General features: G+C 38.9%; 1 protein-coding gene across 1 annotated transcript in view; it reads right to left on the reverse strand.

The window, feature by feature from the left end:
• Positions 1 to 20,926, reverse strand: part of LOC110091165 (uncharacterized) — a 103,448-nt gene that overhangs the window by 50,653 nt on the left and 31,869 nt on the right. The window contains exons 12-20 of the mRNA XM_072989524.2: positions 15,845 to 16,047; positions 14,812 to 14,894; positions 12,429 to 12,503; positions 11,377 to 11,509; positions 9,958 to 10,112; positions 5,696 to 5,864; positions 2,809 to 2,876; positions 1,137 to 1,211; positions 253 to 360 (exon numbers count right to left, since the gene is read on the reverse strand). Coding sequence (XP_072845625.2) covers positions 253 to 360; positions 1,137 to 1,211; positions 2,809 to 2,876; positions 5,696 to 5,864; positions 9,958 to 10,112; positions 11,377 to 11,509; positions 12,429 to 12,503; positions 14,812 to 14,894; positions 15,845 to 16,047 — 1,069 coding nt within the window. The remainder of the gene's footprint in view (positions 1 to 252; positions 361 to 1,136; positions 1,212 to 2,808; positions 2,877 to 5,695; positions 5,865 to 9,957; positions 10,113 to 11,376; positions 11,510 to 12,428; positions 12,504 to 14,811; positions 14,895 to 15,844; positions 16,048 to 20,926) is intronic.

Here is a 20,926-nt window from a genome sequence, read left to right on the forward strand (position 1 = left end):
AATCATGTTGATGGGGAGAAAGTGTTATAATAGAAAGAAGACTGCATTTCTCTAGATGTGCGTTGTGGCCCTAGAAGAACTTAAGTGAATTATGAAAAGGATTCTCTTTCAGAAAAAAAATCATTCTCATATAAAATTGCTATGCAAATTAAAATACAAACTTTCTCTCCCCTCTATCCCCACAGCAAGCAATTGAAATTAACCTGTAAAAATCTACATAATATCTTTCTTTGGTAACATAACAAGAAGTACCTTTGACACTGAAAAGTGTTTTGCGCGTTTTGGTGTCCGTATCTTTTTGAGAACCAGTTTTTCTGTTTTGAAGAGCTTCTTGTGCACATGCTCTTTGGGCACATGTTTCTAAACATAATTACAGAAATACATTAAATAGTAAATTGTATAACAGTATTCATTTTTCACATGTTCATATTTCTATATAGCCTGGACCACTGTAACAGGCCTAAGAGTCTCATCAGAGGAGACAAAGAATTTGCACCTAGAAGGCATGCTCCCTTGTATGGCAAAATAGAAAGTGGTGCAATTAAGTATAGCATCTTTACTTCAACTGTGCAAGCCAGTCCTAAGTCCTGCTCTGACAGCAACAATATTTATAGAAATATGCTACAAACTAGTAGCTAGAATTTAGTATTTATAATATATTTCGGTACCTCATCCTCTGGTGTTTCAAATCAGTTGGAGTATTTTTCATGATAATGGGAAAACTAATACAGCCAGTTTCTGAAAATGCCAGTCAGCCCTAGCAGAAGGAAGTACATCCAAAATAATTGAGATAAATGTGTGGAAAATATATTATAGCAGGAATGGAGCCCAACAACAGACCAACGGGTATGGCCACAGAGAACAAGCTAATGCAGTAGATGGGAGTATTCATAAGAGTTGGACTAATGCCAAATGAAGGCTCAACACCACTGTTCCAAAAAACACAGGTATAAAAGAGCTGCTACTGCTGGAAGCAGGTGCAATGTTTACTTGGTTTGCCAGAATCCTCAGTCATGAGACATTTGTTTCTACAGCATGTAGGATTGACCTGGATAAAAGGCAAACTACTTTCTGAGAGTAGAGTACTCAAAAATGCATTGTATACATCTGTAAATAGATAAATAAAGCTCAGAGACCGTCTTTGTTTCCTGAACTTCAACCACATCCAAGGGTTTGGATCTTGCCCTATGAGGAGACTGCCATGAGCCAAACTGAAAAATAACGTACAGGAACAAAAAGTTAGGTATATTCATATCATAAACTGCTTGTCAGACATCTGATAAATCAAGAGTGATGTGTGTTACTTTAAGAATGCAATGAGCAGTGATTTATCCACATAACTGAATATTCAAACCTACCTCTTTATTGTGTGGTTAGCTACAATGTGTGTTAATTTTTCCCTATGTCCTTGTTGTTTTAATTGGTTACGAAAGTGACACAGTGCAAGAAGGGAGAAGAATTCTAACAATTTCTAATGCCACCTCCCACCTTGCAGTCTGACTCTAAGTAGTTTTCTATAACTGTGCAAGCCTAACCATTGCAGAAGAGCTCACCTGGGCCTGGGTTCTTAGTGAGAGAGGAGCAGTGGGCCTGAAACAGATGTATGGATGTGACAGAGTCATGGTGTAACATGTGAGCTCTTAATCATTCCTAGATCTTAGAGGCAAGGTCTGGATATCGGTGGTGCTACTCCCCATCTCTGGGGCCCATTTGTATTTATAATGGCTTCTATAATTCCATACAGGCCTTAGATGGCTGCCCCATGATGTTTGTAAACATTTCATAGACGTGACATGAGCACAAAAAGGTTTTTATCTTATTTCCAGTACATCTCTGCTTTTTGATGTGTATTCATTTTCTCTTGATTAATGCTGAATCAACCTCATTATTTCCTTGTGTCATGTAATATTTTAAAGCATCTTTAAAAAACACTTTTAAAAAGACACCCCCAAGTCTCCCTCAAATGGATTGTCACTTTACTGTAGTATACAGTGACTCCTGTCCACAGATTTGCCCCTTCTCCTACTCAAACTGTTTCACACTGTTACCTATGCACTTGGAATTTCTGGGACTCTTCTTTACCCTCCACTTCATTCTGTGGAAGATTCTTAATCCAGCCTTTTTGTTAGAACTATAACCCATAATATGCTGCCACCACTGGTTCCCAAAGGGGAAACCTTTTAATAATTCTTTTCTAGTCTTGTTCTTTATGAGCTACAGCTAAACAGCCGGCATGTGTGTTATTTTAAAATCACCACTTAGAAATATAGAAACATTTGTTGTATGGTTTACAAAAACAACAAAAAGATTATAGGTACGCATCCAGTCTTTTTATCTACTTAAACTAGAAATTCTATTTTCACACAAATTTATCAAATTCTAATTCTCTCTCCTTTCCCATTTGTGTCATACTCTGTTCATCACAGCTGTCATCTATCACAGCTCATATCATATCTCTGTCTCATATCTATCCCTAATCTAAATCCTATCCTATGCCTCTCCCTCTTTTGGTTCCTATCATGATGCAAATGTCTTAAATGCTCCCACATTCTGTCAATGCATTCATTCCATCATGCAACCAGCTAAGATAACCATATGTATAACATACACAAATGAAACAAACAGAAGGTAAATGAAATCATCACATTACCCATTATTTCAAGGCAAGTAATTTATGGTATAATTCAGGAAGATTAAAATATTGAAGTTCTCTGATTTCACAGGAGTTAGTTATGAACGTGTTTAATTATCCTATTAATATCAATGGGATTTAAAGGTTCTTAATGTCAGTATTAAATAAGATAATACCTTGACACTCCTGAACTGCCTTTCTCCACCTGAATGTTTTTCTTCTATTTTTCCACAAATGTTAGAATCTAGAAAGAAAGAAAGAAAGGAAAGGAAAGAAAGGAAAGAAAGGAAAGAAAGAAAGAAAAATATAAAGGACATTGTAGTTTTTTCAGGCTGTTTGGCTATGTTCTGAACAACACAGCCAAAAACCCGAAAAACTTACAGCAACCATCAGATCCCGGCCATGAAAGCCTTCAAGAATACATAACTATAAAACTTTTTATAATTTTAGGTATAAACATCATGTAGTGAAAGTCAGAGCTAAGCAATCCAAAGGCATCCATGGATGCCAAAGGTGCTTCTCCTTCAACATGAAAGTGTTGTTCTGTATTTTACATTAGGACACAGTATGAGAACATCAAAAGATATGTTTCCATACATGTGTGCTGCTTGTGCAGATATGTGAAAGTGAGACACAATCTAGGAAAGCTCAGACCAAAAAATTAGCTCCTTAATTTCTTCAGTAATTGACTTGATCATCTTAGGATCAAGTGAAAGATACTTTGAAACATGGTAAAAAAAATATTTCTCTATGGAAACATCTTTTTTACCATGTTTCAAAATAACAATCACTTGTGACTTTTACAAGTGATTATTGTTTTGAAACACTGAAAAAATTGTCAGACCAATCATACTACTTTGGCATCTTCACAAAGGCCTGGAAAAAAAAACCTTCACTGTCTAATGCAGTAATTTCCAGCCTTGGGTTCCAAGATGTTCTTGGACTAAAATTCCCAGAAGCCTTCACAACTAGCTGTGTGAGCCACGATTTCTGGGAGTTGTATCCAAGCACATCTGGGGACTTGAGGTTGGGAGCTACTTTTCCAATGGAAATAATGGAACCACTCCTCATTCCACAACAGGCTGGCTGTAAACCTGGGAAGATCTATACAGCATAAATATTGCATTTAATGCAATACAATGGGAATGACTTTGAAGTAGAGATGGGGAATATTTGTATACAAATACGAATATCCTCATGCAGCCAGACTTAATGAGGCTCTGGCCCCGGGGCTGGACCATCCACTCACATGTTCTGCTGTGGTGGCAGCCCTGCTCATCCTTCCAATTGTGCCCAGAGTCATGCTCTCCTCCAGCTTGCCTGGTCACTCCAGGAAGAGCTGGGAGGGTGAGTCTCCCTGCATAGCTGCCAAGTGGCCAGCCAAGCAGAAGACAGTGGCATTCAAGGTGTAATTGAAAGGATGAGCAGGGTCACTCCTGCAGCAGGACATATGAGTGAATGGGCCAGCCTGGGGGCAGACCCTCATTAAAGCCATCTGTGCAGGAATATTTGTATTTGCACACAATACGAATATCCACATTTCTACTTCGAAAGTAGGAATATGACAGGGGTAGCCTTTGTTGACTCTTGGCTGTCTGTGACACTGTTCATCATCAAAGATTTTATAATCTGACCAAGGATTATATAACAACTAAAGAGGACACAGCTATTATGCAAAACTGCGGATTCTCCATTAACTTTCAAGGACAATGCAGCTGATGGAGGACTCAGATGTTCTACACCAGTGGTCCCCAAACTTTTTCACATTGCGGACTGGTTGAGGAAGGTGGGGCACCCCCTTCCTTGAGCTCACACGCATGCATGGAGTGAGGAGCACTCACACACTTGTATGCATGCGCAAAGGACGGGGGTGGGATATCTGTCTCCACGGCCTGGTCTGGCCCAGGCCATGGACTGGCACTAGGTCACAGACCAGGGGTTGGGGACCCCTGCTCTACCCTATTTTGTTTAACACTTACACCAAGTGAGGAAGTGAGGATGAATCACTTCTCCATTGTTCCAAAAGCTTTTTTTATCCTGATAATCTTGCACTTCTTCCTCAGTTAGTCAGCTTTCAGACAGGAGAGCATCTATCAGATGCATTAGATAAACTTGGTGCATATTGTGATGGAAATCAAGTTTAAGTCAACTCTACTAAGACTCAAATATGTTTCTTTTATCTGAGAAATCATTGTTTTGCCACCAGATATCTTAGATCATACACTGACCTGTAAAAAACACTGCCAAAATAAAAAACAAAAGTGTTCCATGAGGACCAATATTCTTCAAAAGCTTTCAGGAACCAGTGGAGGAGAAAATAGGAAATGTAGACACATTTTTGGTCAAAACATCATTATATATCATGTTTTTAGTTGCTCCCAATTCAGGAGTGAATATGTGCAGACTAGTGTTCATTAGGCAAGGCAATCCTTACTGCCAAAATAATACATGCTACTGTAGCATTCAGCCCTGCCCTCACCTGTCCGTCACAGCTGAGCAGTGGAAAAGGAGCCAATGAGGGAACGGAAGGTGGTGCTAAAGGGGGAGGGGCTGGGATATAAAGGGGGTGTATGGAGTATGAGAGGGAGTTATGCGAGGCTGTGAACCAGAAAGTCAGTGAGAGTAGGGTTCTGTGTGTCAGTGAGTTTAGTGAGTGAGAGAGATTGATTATCAACTTGTGATTTACCTATTACTTATTACTGATCAAATAAACAAGTTTAAGTTTCAAAGTAACACATGTCTCAGTGAATAATTGGTATTGAAACAGCAATACCTGGTGGCAGCAATTTGGGAAGAAGAGTGAGCACCTCCTGGAGGCCTGAGATAATAGAGGCTTCAGCGTGCCCGCTACAGCTACATTTTGACATATACTGGAATCATACCATTGAAACAGACATCTTGGAGTACCACTTTCTCTGACTTGTTTCCAAAAACTCACATTATATTATTGCAGTTAGTCTTTTGGTTCCACAATGTTTTTGTCTTCTATACAGTATTTTCTTATTGTTCTTTTGGGTTTGCTTGATATTGCTAGCATAGACTTACAAGGCTACTTCTTGTTACCTGTATCTGTTATGGGCTGTAAGGCTGGTAGTCTGTCCAAAGAGCAGACACTTTCAGGTATTACTTCAGGTACTTCTGGAGATGTTTCTTCACTGATTGGATGCTGCTTTTCAATTTGAGTTTCCTGTAATGGCTCCACAGTGGATACATCACTCTCTGCTTCAGCGTTCTTAATGAATGATGTAACAATATTAGCATTTGAAATAAAAGTACATGCAAAAAAAAACCCCACAAAAAAACCCAGCACCCCCCTTTATTCTCCCCAGCCTCCAAACAGTAGATAATGAAACGTCTAATTAACATCCTAAAACCTTGAAATAATAGAATGTAATATACAAGGGTGTCTGAGCAAACTGAGGACTGTGAACTGATTTCACAGTTCTTTAAGCCCAAGAAGTAAAGAAAAGGAAGACAGAACAGGAAGGAATTTTGCCATAGGTAATATTAGATACTGATAAAAATATATCTTAGTGCTTTCACTAAACTGGCCATGTCTGCTTAGGGGAAACTTAGACTTTTGATGGTTACTAAGATTATAGAACAATTAAAGCTCTTCTTTTGTTTTTGTGTTTTTTCATTGATTTTCTTGTTGTTGAAAAACGGTGGCTCTTAAATACAAATAATCCACTTAAATGAAAGACGGATACACAATAATTTTGTATTCTTTCATGTTTTCCTCTTTCCTATACCTATTCTTTCATCCTTTGTCAAACTGCTCAGGAAGTCACTAGGACTTTTTTCAACTGATAGGATTGTGTGGGCTGCTCTCAGCAGCCAATTAGAATGACCAAGAGCAGGGAAGCAGGAATTTTGAACCTCCGAAAGGGCCTGGATTGGTTGCAATCATTGAGGGGAGTATTTTGTTTCAATTATCCGTGTGCTGGTTCTTTGTACCCTCCATCTTGCATTGCACTACCTCTGTCAGCCTGGCTGCTGGAGTCAGAAGAAAAGATATCAAGTAGTAGTAGTAGTAGAGAGAAATCTCCCCATATTCAAGGCATTTTGATTTGGAGGCTGCCTTGATCGTATTTCTTTCCTTTATTTCCTTGTTTTCTTTTGGGGGGGGTTGTTTGTTTTTGAGTGGGGATGGCTCTGTATGGATTTTTTTTTTTGCAATTTTCCCTTTGTGTATATGAGGTTGGATTTTTAAAATTGTACTTTGGTTAATTGATCGTGTATTTACGAGTGCACCGTATAACGATGAATTCGCATTGCGATCCGTTTTTTTGGATCGCTAATGCAAAGGCATACCGACGGTTCCAATGGGCAAAACTCGCATTGTGAAGATCGGTAAGCGTTTCGCGATGTCGGGGAATCAGCTGTTCGGCGGTTCCAAAATGGCCGCCGGATGACCCAAAATGGCCGCACGCAGCATTTTTGCGCCCTGCCCTCGCTTACCGAGGGTGCGAAAATGGCTGCCGCTATGGGGAAACATCGCAGAACTGTGAGTTTTGTGCCCGTTTGGGTTTCCCCATTCCGTATAGCGATGTTTCCCCATAGCGAAGGCTAATCCAGAATGGATTAACCTCGCTATGCGGGGCACCACTGTATATTTTTGCTATGCATGTTATTTTTCTTTCTCCTGTAATGTTGCCTACTTTTGGAGTAGAATGGTTCTTGACCTAACTACAGCATCTACTTTTTTTGAGTAGTTTTAGAGGGTTCTACCCTATTTTCCCAAATAAGACCTCACCTGAAAATAAGCCCTAGTATGATTTTTCAGGATACTTGTAATATAAGCCCTACCCCCAAAATAAGCCCCAGTTAAGTGAAACCCCGCCCTCCACCATTGTGCAGCAACCAGAAGAAGATGACATGACTACAAAATAAAACATCCCATGAAAATAAGCCCTAGCGCGTTTTTTTGGAGCAAAAATTAATATGAGAACCTGTCTTATTTTCGGGGAAACACAGTATATCGTAGAGCTTTTGGATGAGTGCCAGAGAAAACACAATTGGAGAAAAATGAAATTAAATAACCCAAAAAGAGGTGGTCCCTTTCATGTTTAACAAAAGGACTGGTGCACTAAAAATATAAAAACAAAAGAGGCACCGCCTCCAAAAAGACCCTGAAACAAATCAAAAATGAAAGTGTTTGCTCTGCACATCTATAGTGCTTACCCCACTATTCCTAAATAATATAGTTGTCCCTGGAAGCAAGAAAGAAAAGGTGGGGAGACAAAAATAAAAGAAGGAAGGGGGCAAAAGGAAGGGACTATTACGGAAAGAAAGAAAAAGGATAAAGAACAAGAGAATAATAGAAAACAAAGCAAGAGAAAAAGATAGTGTGTTTGTTTGTTGAGTCGTTTAGTCGTGTCCGACTCTTCGTGACCCCATGGACCAGAGCACGCCAGGCCCTCCTATCTTCCACCGCCTCCCGGAGTTGTGTCAAATTCATGTTGGTTGCTTCGATGACACTGTCCAACCATCTCATCCTCGGTCGTCCCCTTCTCCTCTTGCCTTCACACTTTCCCAACATCAAAGTCTTTTCCAAGGAGTCTTCTCTTCTCATGAGATGGCCAAAGTACTGGAGCCTCACCTTCAGGATCTGTCCTTCCAATGAGCACTCGGGGTTGATTTCCTTTAGAATTGATAGGTTTGTTCTCTTTGCAGTCCAGGGGACTCTCAAGAGCCTCCTCCAGCACCACAATTCAAAGGCATCAATTCTTCAGCGGTCAGCTTTCTTTATGGTCCAGCTCTCACTTCCATACAACACTACAGGAAAAACCATAGCTTTGACTATTCAGACTTTTGTTGGCAAGGTGATGTCTCTGCTTTTTAAGATGCTGTCAAGGTTTGTCAAGGTTCTTTAGTTCCTCCTCACTTTCCGCCATCAGAGTGGTATCATCTGCATATCGGAGGTTGTTGATATTTCTTCCTGCAATCTTAATTCCACCTTGGGATTCCTGCAGTCCAGCCTTCCGCATGATGTATTCTGCATATAAGTTAAATAAACAGGGTGACAATATACAGCCTTGTCGTACTCCTTTCCCAATTTCGAACCAATCCGTTGTTTCATATCCAGTTCTAACTGTTGCTTCCTGTCCCACATATAGGTTTCTCAGGAGATGGATAAGGTGGTCAGGCACTCCCATTTCTTTTAGGACTTGCCATAGTTTGCTGTGGTCCACACAGTCAAAGGCTTTTGCATAGTCAATGAAGCAGAAGTAGATGTTTTTCTGGAGCTCTCTGGCTTTCTCCATAATCCAGCGCATGTTGGCAATTTGGTCTCGAGTTCCTCTGCCCCTTCGGAATCCCGCTTGTACTTCTGGGAGTTCTCGGTCCACATACTGCTGAAGCCTACCTTGTATGATTTTGAGCATAACCTTGCTGGCGTGTGAGATGAGTGCAATTGTCCGATAGTTGGAGCATTCTTTGGCACTGCCCTTCTTTGGTATTGGGATGTAGACTGATCTTTTCCAGTCCTCTGGCCACTGTTGAGTTTTCCAAACTTGTTGGCATATTGAATGTAGCACCTTAACAGCATCATCCTTTAAGATTTTAAATAGTTCAACTGGAATGCCATCACCTCCACTGGCCTTGTTGTTAGCCAGGCTTTCTAAGGCCCACTTGACCTCACTCTCCAGGATGTCTGGCTCTAGGTCAGCAACTATATTGTCTGGGTTGTCCGGGATATCCAAAACTTTCTGATATAAGATAGTAATAAGGAATAAGGAAATAAGGAAAAGATAGTAATAAGGAATAAACTCCTCTGAACAAAACAGAACAAATTTGGAAAGGTAAGGCTCAGAAAATAAAGATTTTCTATTGATGTGCAGTGTGTGTTTCAGCCATCTGTTGTCAAAGAAACAATGTCTGCTTCTGCTTCTTCCAACTGGAAGCACAGCATTTCAAACAGTGTGCCTATGATGCAGCAACACTGGATCACCATGTTGGAATGGGTGGCACAAGAGTAGGGACCACACATGTTGCCATTTCTCCTAGACTGTGCCAATTCAAATGACTGGGATACTTTGCTGGCAAAACTATCCCTTGAGTCATGGACGAGAGGATGCAGTGTCCCTTTAGATTTCAGATTTTTCATGGGTAGGAGTCCATTTTTAATCCATAATGTAAATAATATGGAGAACTGCCACAGGGAGCATGAACATTAAAGCTTAGCACCAACCAAAGTTTTTTTTTAAAAGAATGTAGGTCCAATTAATCAAGACACAAATCTGCAGCTGCTGTTTTTCCTCTTGGCCACAGTGGGGCTACTGTATTGTATGTGAAAAGTTAGTCATACAAAGTAATATACGAACCTGTTCCTGGGATTGTGTTCTTGTCCCAAATTGTTCAGGGACTTGAGATGAACATGGAGAAACTCCAAAGAAAGGCATTTCCCACTTGGCAGATGGTACATACATTGGTCCGGGAACATATTTCCTGCCTTCTGTCACAATCATCCTTTCAGACACTAAGGAGAAGAAAAGGGTATTTTCAATCAGCCCTCTTACATGCACTGTATGATCATCGTATAGCACACATGAGAAATCGGGAACATCTGTGGCTATGGAAAGCCAGGCTTTGCCAGAACAAAAGTACAGTAGTATGCTTCTCAAGCAAAGTACAGTATTGACATGAAAAAAGTTTGCAGTCATATTTTTCAAAAGCACTGGCGCCATCTTTGCCTTATTGTTGGAACTGCAGTAGTGGAAGAGGGAAGGGATTATGACATAGAATATGTAACTTTTATGATTTCTTTAAAAGATAGCATACAAATGTAAACCTCCAGCTTAGAAGCTTTCATGTTTGCATTTCCTTCTGCTTGGGCCTTGTGCAAAGCAGAAGGAACTTGTGGATAAGCATGCAATTTGGAAGTGTGCTGCTTATACTTGGCTGCTTATGCATGCACCACTTATTTGGTGTATCATTTTAAAGACATATTTCTGTGACACTGGAGTTGCCCACAACATGCAGAAATGTTTCTTCTGTTTGCAAGCTACTCTGTTTTTGCTTCATCTCCAATCAACAATGCAATTAGAAAATTGGTGGATCTGCTGTAACAGTTACTTATTGTCCAACACACATATAGGAAAATGACGGGGGGAGGTGTAGTTGCATGATGGAACTCACACGTTGCTTTGCTATTTTTTAGGCTAGGAACACAAAGCCGTGCTCCAATAGTGCCCATCAGGGCTCTTCCTTTTCTCAACTATGTTGGGGCAGTTAGCATCAATGATATTATATCAGCCATATGAGGACTGCTCGTGGCAGCATGGATAAATTTATTTATTTATTTTATTTATATCCCGCCTATCTGGTCAACTAAGGACCACTCTAGGCGGCTAACAGAAATTAGTGAAAATCTGCACCAGGAGCAAGATGGATAAAAAGTGGAAAATTGTGTCAAGAAACACAAGCACTGGTGATACAAGGTAGAAGGGGTATTTCCCTTCTTTGTCTCTTACTTTGCAGACAATTAGCTTGTCATTTATACATTCCAGCTTCTTTCAGTCACAACAGGCTTCAAATGCATTGTGCAGAACCAAGATAGCCATTGAGAGACAGGTCACAATAGGGCATGTTGTCCATTTGTTTGGGAATAGGTCTTCCATGGAAGAAGGAAAGGATTTACATAGAGATAAGGAAACTAGCTCTTCTAACCAGTGGACATTTTGCACATATTTATATAATACTAAACATCGTTTAATAAAAAAAAATCTGTTTTAAGCATTTACTTTCTGCTTTATCTTGTTTTTCTAAGTCGGGAATTCCAGGATGAAGTAGGAAATCAAACATCTTCAGAGATGCTTCTGAAGTAGAGGGTGAACAGTAGACCTCTGAGGGAGCTATTGCCAATCTCCAGGATTGCTAATGGATTGGGGGGGGGGAGAGAGAGAACAAATATATACAGTTATAAATAAATTAAACAGCTTTTACTTGTTTCATTACAGTATCTGCTTTTAATTTGATAAATTAACTAATCTAATTTGAATAAATTTGGAAATAACATAAACCTTGACTTAGACACCTTTTGGGGATAGTGAAAACCTGTGTGATATTTGGTAAATGAAATATTATTTGTCACGGTGAGAAGGAAAAGCTACCTTCAATATTTACTTTTTCATTTCCTATTTTCATCTAGAGACACAGCAGACTCAAAACAGCGCCTACCAAAAGGGTGCTGCTTGTATGCTCATAGCATACTTTATAGCTAGAAAAGCCTGAGAGGGTCATTGTAAGTCAGAATCTTCATGGCACATAAGTATTATTAAGTCAGGAAGAATGTGTCTGTCTACAGTATAAAATTAGGAAGTAGTAAAATAAGAACTCCCTTTTGTATGTTTGTTATTTATTTTATTCTATTTCAATTAGACATCATTGGTGTGTGATCATAATAAATCCAATAATGCATTGAAATCTTATTATTCAAGTCTAAGATTTTATGGACTGGGTCACATCACAACAGTTACATTATGGATTTGTCTGGAAGTTGACTGAAGAAGCTACTTGATGAGTAGTGAAATGTTTCACCCTAATAAGAAACAAGTCCAATTGCCATGACTCAACTTCCAGATAACCTAACCTGGATGACTGAGAATCTTCACAGATAAATTGTGGATTTGGCATTGTAAATTATTTCCATGACTTGCGTCCTCTTTGGATAAGATGTTTTTCCACTCAGTTTGTTTAAAAACAATGATAACATCAATTATTTTATTCATTTCAAATAAGTTATCACTGGTTTTATTTTTCAACAGCACAAATCAATTCAGCAGGACAACCTAACCTTTTCTTTCTTCTTTGGCAAAACATGCAGCTCTGATGTGAAGTCATCAGTGAAAGCATATCCCTTGTAAGGTTCCTAGAGAAACATTAAATATATACAGGGAATTATAATGTTTATAATATTATAAATGAATTTCTAGTTTATAGGAATATGTGTCATAGTTTCAGATTCATTCTACTATTCTATACACATGCCCTAAAAATTAAGTCCCATTAAGCCTAAAAGAATTAAAGTTTATTCCATATGAAATTATTTTAAATTTGCAAAATCTGATTCTACACATAAAGTAATTTTGACAAATGTAAAAGCTGTGTATAAACTATCTATGATAAAGGAAATGTCAACACTATTTAACGTTACAGCAACTTTGTTTCTAACTTTCTGAGAAAAGTGTAACAATAAAGATTTCTGCAGAAAGAAACCATTTTGTCAATACGGCATTCAAGGTAGGATATACTGTACATTAGAAGTGAAACTCTTGGGTATGTAGATCTTGTCATGTTTAAACCATTGCCCTCCTGTATTTCCCCCCCAAAAACACAATTAATACTCTGGGTCATTCATTCCAGAACAATCACACACACTAAATCCTAGTTCTACAATTGCAAGAGAAGTGGAAAGCCAGGCTATTGTTTCAAGGTGCTTTTTAAAAATGTCCAGCCATTGGATGCACACTTCCCAAATGTGAAGGAACACAGATTTTAAAATACGTTGGCTGACACCATGTGGCCAAAATTACAATATGCCATATAAAACTGATTATGTCATGTGCTGTGGCAATGTTTATAATCTCCCCACAAACAATAACTACCGTGTTTCCCCGAAAATAAGGCAGGGTCTCACATTAACTTTTGCTCCAAAAAACACATTAGGGCTTATTTTCAGGGGATGTTTTATTTTTTTCATGCACAACAATCTACATTTATTCAAATACAGTCTGGTTGCTGCACAATGGTGGAGAGCGGGGTTCACTTAACTGGGGCTTATTTTCACTTATATTACGAGCATCCTGAAAAATTATACTAAGGCTTATTTTCAGATTAGATCTTATTTTGGGGGACAGGATAGCTATTTTATTTCACAAACCTTCTAAAGACAATGCATGGCAAAATGGGGAGAAAGTGTAGAGGAGATTATGGTGCTTTTTTACATTACAGTTTTCCTGTCCATGGCTGTTAGCTGCCTAATGAAAGAATGCCTCCATACAAAAAGACCCATCTCCTGCATATGTATTATATCAACATTTTTAAGAAGAAAGAACTAGACAAGAGAAGGAGAAAGAATGAATACATGTGTGGGATATAAAGGTTCTACAACTTCAACACCACTCTAAAGGGCTAGAAGGTATAACATTGCTACATCAGAACATAGCTGACATGGAAACAACCATCACTGAAAAAGTCATTAAAAAGTGGAATGTTAAGGAAGAAATAGCATCAGCAGAATAGGCTGGAGACTGTTTATATTCTATGAACATGAGCCAGGGATCATTGTTGCTGCATAAAATGCTACTCCACATAGTCACACTTGTAAAAAGTTTCCTAGTTACTCCTCATGAATTTTGAGTTTGTTTTTTGTGTTCAGATGATGCATGGCCATTACCAAATCTTTTGCTCCCCCTTTGTGCTATCTCTGCATCAAATCCAACCTGCTGAAAGGCTACGAGTATATTTGTTTGAGTATAAATGCCCCCCCAGATCAGTATGTGGCCAACAACAGTGTTTTGCCGAAATATTGATATACCTTTTTTAAAGGGGGGAAGGGGAGCACAGAAACATATAAAGAAGGGGTATATCCCATTGCAGGGGCGTAGACAAACATACCACATGTAATTTACCAAAAAAACACACGTGGAATTAAAGAACTATGAACCACTATCACAGGATATAACAGGCAACTCTACAGAAAGCAGAAGAGGCAAGAAAGCAGTGGAGCATTTCTCTAGTGTGACCATGGCTTTAGGTTCCACATCCACAATTTAAAGCATTCATAAAACTAAAAGTTATGTCTGGAGTCATTGCACTACCACACAACTAACAGAGGGTGGCATACGTTGCAGCTGATGTTGGATGCAAGTCAGTTTAATAATGAACATCTCTAACATATTTTAAGAAACAACTAAAAACATTGATGTATAGGCGGGCCTTCCCAACAGAAAACCCTTGACAATCTTTTTTCTTATTCTGTTCTTTATTCTTTTTTATTATTTACGTTTCTGCTGTAAAGTCTTAAAATTACATTGTTGTTTTTACTGTAAGCCGCCTAGAGTGGTCTAATATGATCAGATAGGCGGGATAGAAATAAAATAAATAAATAAATAAATAAATAAATAAATACTGCTTTCTCCATTTAGTTACAAATATAATATAAAATCACAGCATACCAGATATGATGCCAACTCAATTGATTTGGGCACATCATATTTTTCTTCATCCTCTGTTGGCTGACTTTCAAAAATGTAAGATTCTGGAGAAGAAATAACAAATGGCCATACTTAATATGACAGTGTTCCCATTAGAACACCATACCACATAAGATTTATATTATGTTTCTCATTTTATATATGATGCTGTCTTTATATATTTGGCAATTTTATGTTGGAAAATAAATATATATAAAAAAAGAACACCATACCACAATGAACACATGATAAAAATAATTCAGAATTTTTAATGTAATATTTTACATAACAAAACATTTTATATCTGAAAATAGTCAAAGAAATCTGCCTTTTTCATACACATATTACATTTATTAATATTACATAATACTTTTCTTTCATACACATAGTAGTTACTGATATTATTCTGTGCTCTCAAATGAGCAGTGAATATACAACTGAACTTTTTCTTGCTAGTTTAACTTACAGGGAATCATTATCTTGTGAAATATGATGCAATTATGAACTGTTGCAGTCAGTAGACACTAGGAATCTTATAAAATATTTGAATAGATTTGGGCATAATCTTTTTTTTCCTGGAACATTTTCTTTCAGTATTTTCTGTTCCATTCTCCTTTCCATTCCATTTCCTATCCAACAGTTATTCAACATGCTGTGGCTAGTGAGCATACCTAGTACAGCATCACTGTACTATTCTGGGTCCTTTTGGACAATCGTAGGTTTTTCTTACAGATATTTTTGTATCTATTTCTGCAAAAGTTGGATTCTCACAAGTTTGCTTGCCTTTCCTTGTATCCAGATGGTGCCATTTTGATTATGAAAGGACTAGCATTCTGATAATAAATTCACTTTTAGTGTATCAGACAATCTGTTGATACAATCTAGCTAGGTCTGCAGTCCAACGAACCCATAGCTGTAAGGTCACTTGAATACAATGTATTTCTGAGTAAAAGGGAATAGATAGGACTATATCAATATGAATGGTTACAAACAGCAAAGAAATTCAACGGCTTACCTGCTGCTGAAATAGTAGCAGTATCAATGGGTTTCATTATACCCAATGCCTTACTGTGAGACAAGAAATACAGATCACTTTTGAAAGCCAGTAAAATGTCACCACAACTATTCAGGAAACAGGCTGTGGTTAAAGTGTTGTCAAGGGTGATCTCAGCCAATAAATTCTTCTGAATATCCCATAGTTTTACCATGGAATCTGAACTAGAAAATAAAGGAAATGTCTTGGGAATTCTTAAGTAGTAACTTGCTTCCAAGACTCACGTACAGTACCATGAAAGTAAACAGTTTACCATTAAAGTAAAAATTGTCATAATAAAAACTAGCAGCATCTGCAGTCCTGTGAGTATTTCACTGCAAGACTGATAGAACAGAATGCATTTCTGAATAAAAGCAAACAGGTTGGACTATGAGTATAGTATATTACTAAGAGCACAGAGATTAAGTTCACATCTTTATACAGCTGGCTTGCTGCTAAAACACCACATCAGTCAGTTGTAGTAAAAACAGCAAAGAGTTCTGTGACTCCTTAAAATGCCACACATTTATTACAGCATATATTGGATGTCATATTACATTGTGCAGAGGTAAACTGATACAGAAAGTACAGACAATCACAATTATAATATTAACAATGACCATCCACCATGCTAAAGTGATGATTGTGATATTCCCTCTGGCCTCTCCATATTCAGTTATGTGTTGTGTGTATTGACATCTGTCTGAAATATAATGTTTCATGACTCTTATGAAAAAGGCTGTATTCCATGAAGAGACTAAGGGTTGTTCTGGGTTTTTCAGGCTCTTTGGCTGTGTTCTGAAGGTTGTTCTTCCTAATGTTTCGCCAGTCTCTGTGGCCAGCATCTTCAGAGGACAGCACTCTGTGCTCTGGTGTACAACCATTAGATCCCGACCGTGAAAGCCTTCGCGAATATAAAAGATTAAGGGCTCATCTACACTAGCCCTTTCAGTGTAGTTTAAATTGGGTTGTTGGGGCCAGGTGGAGGTGCAACGTGCCATGTGGTGCCATGTTGTTGTTTAGTCATTAGGTCATGTCCAACTCTTTGTGACCCCATGGACCAGAGCACGCCAGGCCCTCCTGTCTTCCAATGACATAGCTTTGACTATGCGGACCTTTGTCGGCAAGGTGATGTCTCTGCTTTTAAAGATGCTGTCTAGGATTGTCATCACTTTCTTCCCAAGAAATTTTATGGTTCCTGTCACCATCTGCAGTGATCATGGAGCCCAAGAAAGTAACATCTGTCATTGCCTCCATATCTTCCCCTTCTATTTGCCAGGAAGTGATGGGGCCAGTGGCCATGATCTTAGTTTTTTTTTTAATGTTGAGCTTCAGACCATTTTTTGAGCTCTCCTCTTTCACCCTCATTAAGAGGTTCTTTAATTCCTCCTCACTTTCTGCCATCAGAGTGGTATCATCTGCATATCTGAGGCTGTTGATATTTCTTTTGGCAATCTTAATTCCATTTTGGGATTCATCCAGTCCTGCCTTTTGTATGATGTATTTGGTGCCATGCTCACATCTAAACGGCATATCAGAGTGCAAGCAACCCTGTTTAGTCTGGCTCCTTCCACTCCCAATTTCTGATATCATGAAGTGGCTTAGTAAGAAACCCACTTCAGGATATTGGCAAACTGAATGTTTCCTCAATAGTCCACCTGACCCTCCATTGAAATTGACAGTGGAAGGAGCCATGACAAGTTAGGATTCACTTCTTCTTCTGTCCCCAACTATTGCATGTGCTGGAAGTGGACCAAATTATAGCAAACCTATCTTCTCCAAAAATGTAGAAGCCCCTTTGAGGGGCTGAAAAAAGTGCAGGTAGGGGAACTCTGGAGACAGGTTAGTTCGCTGTAGTGATTATGTCATCTGATCCTCAGGGGAAAAAGAGTGAAACAACCCACACCCCAGTGTAGCAAACAGTGAAACAAATGCTCATCTAATCAAGTCTTAAGTTTGTTAATCATTAAATTGCCAAAGGTCTCTTTGCAATTTAGAGGAAATACCTGTATATGAAACTTTTATAAGCCATAATTTAGCTGTGAGTTTTACTGCATGATCAAGAACCAAATAAAAATTCTTGAAGATTATGTTGATACTGTTTGTTTTTGTTAATAAAATCTAAGACTGTGGGGGGAAGAATCTTACAAACTGCAATTTGGGCTAATGAGGCAGTTAAACAACTTCTTGTCCATGATCAGAACTCCATTAAGAAAACCAGAATTGATGGTGTTCAACTATTGTAGCTATCTGCAGATTGACTGGAAGTGCTGCTGGAGGCTCTGAGCTGGGTTGCTGAGCTTCATGCTGTTCCAGCTGCTACTACTGCCTCCAACATCTTTGTCTTCTCTTTAGCTCAGGTATAAATGTGCTGTTAGAGCATTCCACTCTGCCAGTAATATATCGGATTGAAGACTCTGTCTCCATTCAGAAGAAAAGTAGCTTAAAAGTTTCAACAGATATTTCTCCATCAAAATTACATTTGGGATATCCTTTTAAAAATATAACATATAGTAGGACCCCTATATTCATTGGGGATTTGTTACAAGCCCTGTGGTGGATACAGAAAACTGTGGGTAATAGTGAACATGAGAGGGGTGGGAGCGGGGTAAAAGAAAAAAATAGAAAAAATTATTTTCACAGGCATTACTAGAACTGGCTACTAGAAGGTACCAGAAACCATGCTATGTATTCTTCTATAACAAGTACTCATAGCACAGTCTCTGGCTCCATCTAGTGGCCAGTTCTGGCAGCACATGTAAAAAAATTTCTAGATTAAAAATGTTTTTTAAAAATATTTTCAGACCGTGGATAAGTGAAACTGTGAATACTGCTCTCATAGGCATGGGGCTCCTACTGTATTATGTTCTGCAACCATTAATGTTTTAGATCCCACAAGTGCTTCTTAGATACAATACAAAAAGTTTATGCTTAAAATAGTTGAAGTCTTCCTTACCATTTCTAGCTTACACTTGGTACAATTATTGGTCCTGCTAATAAAACTCAGTAGGTACACTGGAAGTAAATGGTAAAAAAATTACCATGGATTGCTGGATCATGATCCCAGCATTGGCAATTCAGCAGTAACTTTTTTAAAATTATTAAACACCCCCCTTCCCTCTATCTTGATGCTCCTAAAGGCCAGGGCAAAAGGGAGCCCCAGGAAGTCTCAGAACTCAAAAACAGGGGACTAGGAAGCATCTAATTACTTTAAATTCCATCCTTCCAGCATCTGCTCTGGGTTACTGCCAAGTTACGCAACAGGACTGTGTCCATTATTTTGTATTTGTGCTCTTACATAATGTCTTTTTTACTTCAGTGGACAGGCACACTTAATATGAGTCTTCCAAACACTAATTTGTTCTGCAATAACACTGTCTCATCCATGAAATTTTGCAGGAGGTTCAATTATATCCCCCTTGTATTTCTTTTACTGCTTGTTCCATTTTAAAAATACCTACGTATACTGTAGAAAACCTATTAAGAAAAGAGGAATGCTTGCACAGTGCCTTTGGATGAATAGTAGCACATGAAACTGTCAAATTGGAAGCTCCCTATGTATCGAGGTAAGGCCTGAGTCACTGTTTCTAGTACGCATAACTACATATAACTGTATTGCCGTCTCCTTCCAATATATTTTTACAGAGCCAACATATCCCTTCTTAGCTACTAAACTCCTCTAGTCACTTGTAAGCCAGATTGCAGAGACAGAAAGTGTTTCTGGTTACTCTGTGAACCTTCTCATTTGAAATTTATCTTTTTTGTACGTGGATGACAAACTTCCCCTTCATGGATTGCTGCCTTGTCGTGGCGAAGGGGCTTGAGTAACTCAGAGAAGCTATGGGCTATGCCGTGCAGGGACACCCAAGACAGACAGGACATAGTGGAGAGTTCCGACTAAACGCAATCCACCTGGAGTAGGGACTGGCAATGCCACTCCAGTATCTTTGCCAAGAATGCCCCATGATCAGAAACAAAAGGCTAAAAGATATGACGCTGGAAGATGGGACCCTCAGGTTGGAAGGCGTCCAACATGTTACTGAGGAAGAGTGGAGGACAAGTACAAGTAGCTCCAGAGCTAATGAAGTGGTTGGGCCAAAGCCGAAAGGACGCTCAGCTGTGGACGTGCCTGGAAGTGAAAGGAAAGTCCGATGCTGCAAAGAAAAATATTGCATAGGAACCTGGAATGTAAGATCTATGAACGTTGGGAAGCTGGAGGTGGTCAAACAGGAGATGGCAAGAATAAACATCGACATCCTGGGCATCAGTGAACTAAAATGGACAGGAATGGGCGAATTCAGCTCAGATGATTATCATATCTACTATTGTGGGCAAGAATCCCGTAGAAGGAATGGAGTAGCCTTCATAGTCAACAAAAGAGTGGGAAAAGCTGTAATGGGATACAATCTCAAAAATGATAGAATGATGTCAATACGAATCCAAGGCAGACCTTTCAACATCACAATAATCCAAGTTTATGCACCAACCACCACTGCTGAGGAGACTGAAATTGAACAGTTTTATGAAGATTTACAACACCTTCTAGAACTGACACCAAAGAAAGAGGTTCTTCTCATTCTAGGGGACTGGAATGCTAAAGTAGGGAGCCAAGAGATAAAGGGTATAACAGGGAAGTTTGGCCTTGGAGTTCAGAACGAAGCAGGGCAAAGGCTAATAGAGTTTTGTCAAGAGAATAAGCTGGTCATCACAAACACTCTTTTCCAACAACACAAGAGGTGACTCTATACATGGAAATCACCAGATGGGCAATATCGAAATCAGATTGATTATATTCTCTGCAGCCAAAGATGGAGAAGCTCTATACAGTCAGCAAAAACAAGACCTGGAGCTGACTGCGGCTCTGATCATCAGCTTCTCATATCAAAATTCAAGCTTAGACTGAAGAGAGTAGGAAAAACCACTGGGCCACTCAGGTATAATCTAAACCAAATCCCCTGTGAGTACACAGTGGAAGTAAAGAACAGATTTAAGGAACTAGATTTGGTGGACACAGTGCCTGAAGAACTTTGGATAGAGGCTCGTAACATTGTCCAGGAGGCAGCA

Source organism: Pogona vitticeps, chromosome 2 (assembly GCF_051106095.1).
Source record: "Pogona vitticeps strain Pit_001003342236 chromosome 2, PviZW2.1, whole genome shotgun sequence".
Lineage (NCBI taxonomy): Eukaryota > Metazoa > Chordata > Lepidosauria > Squamata > Agamidae > Pogona > Pogona vitticeps.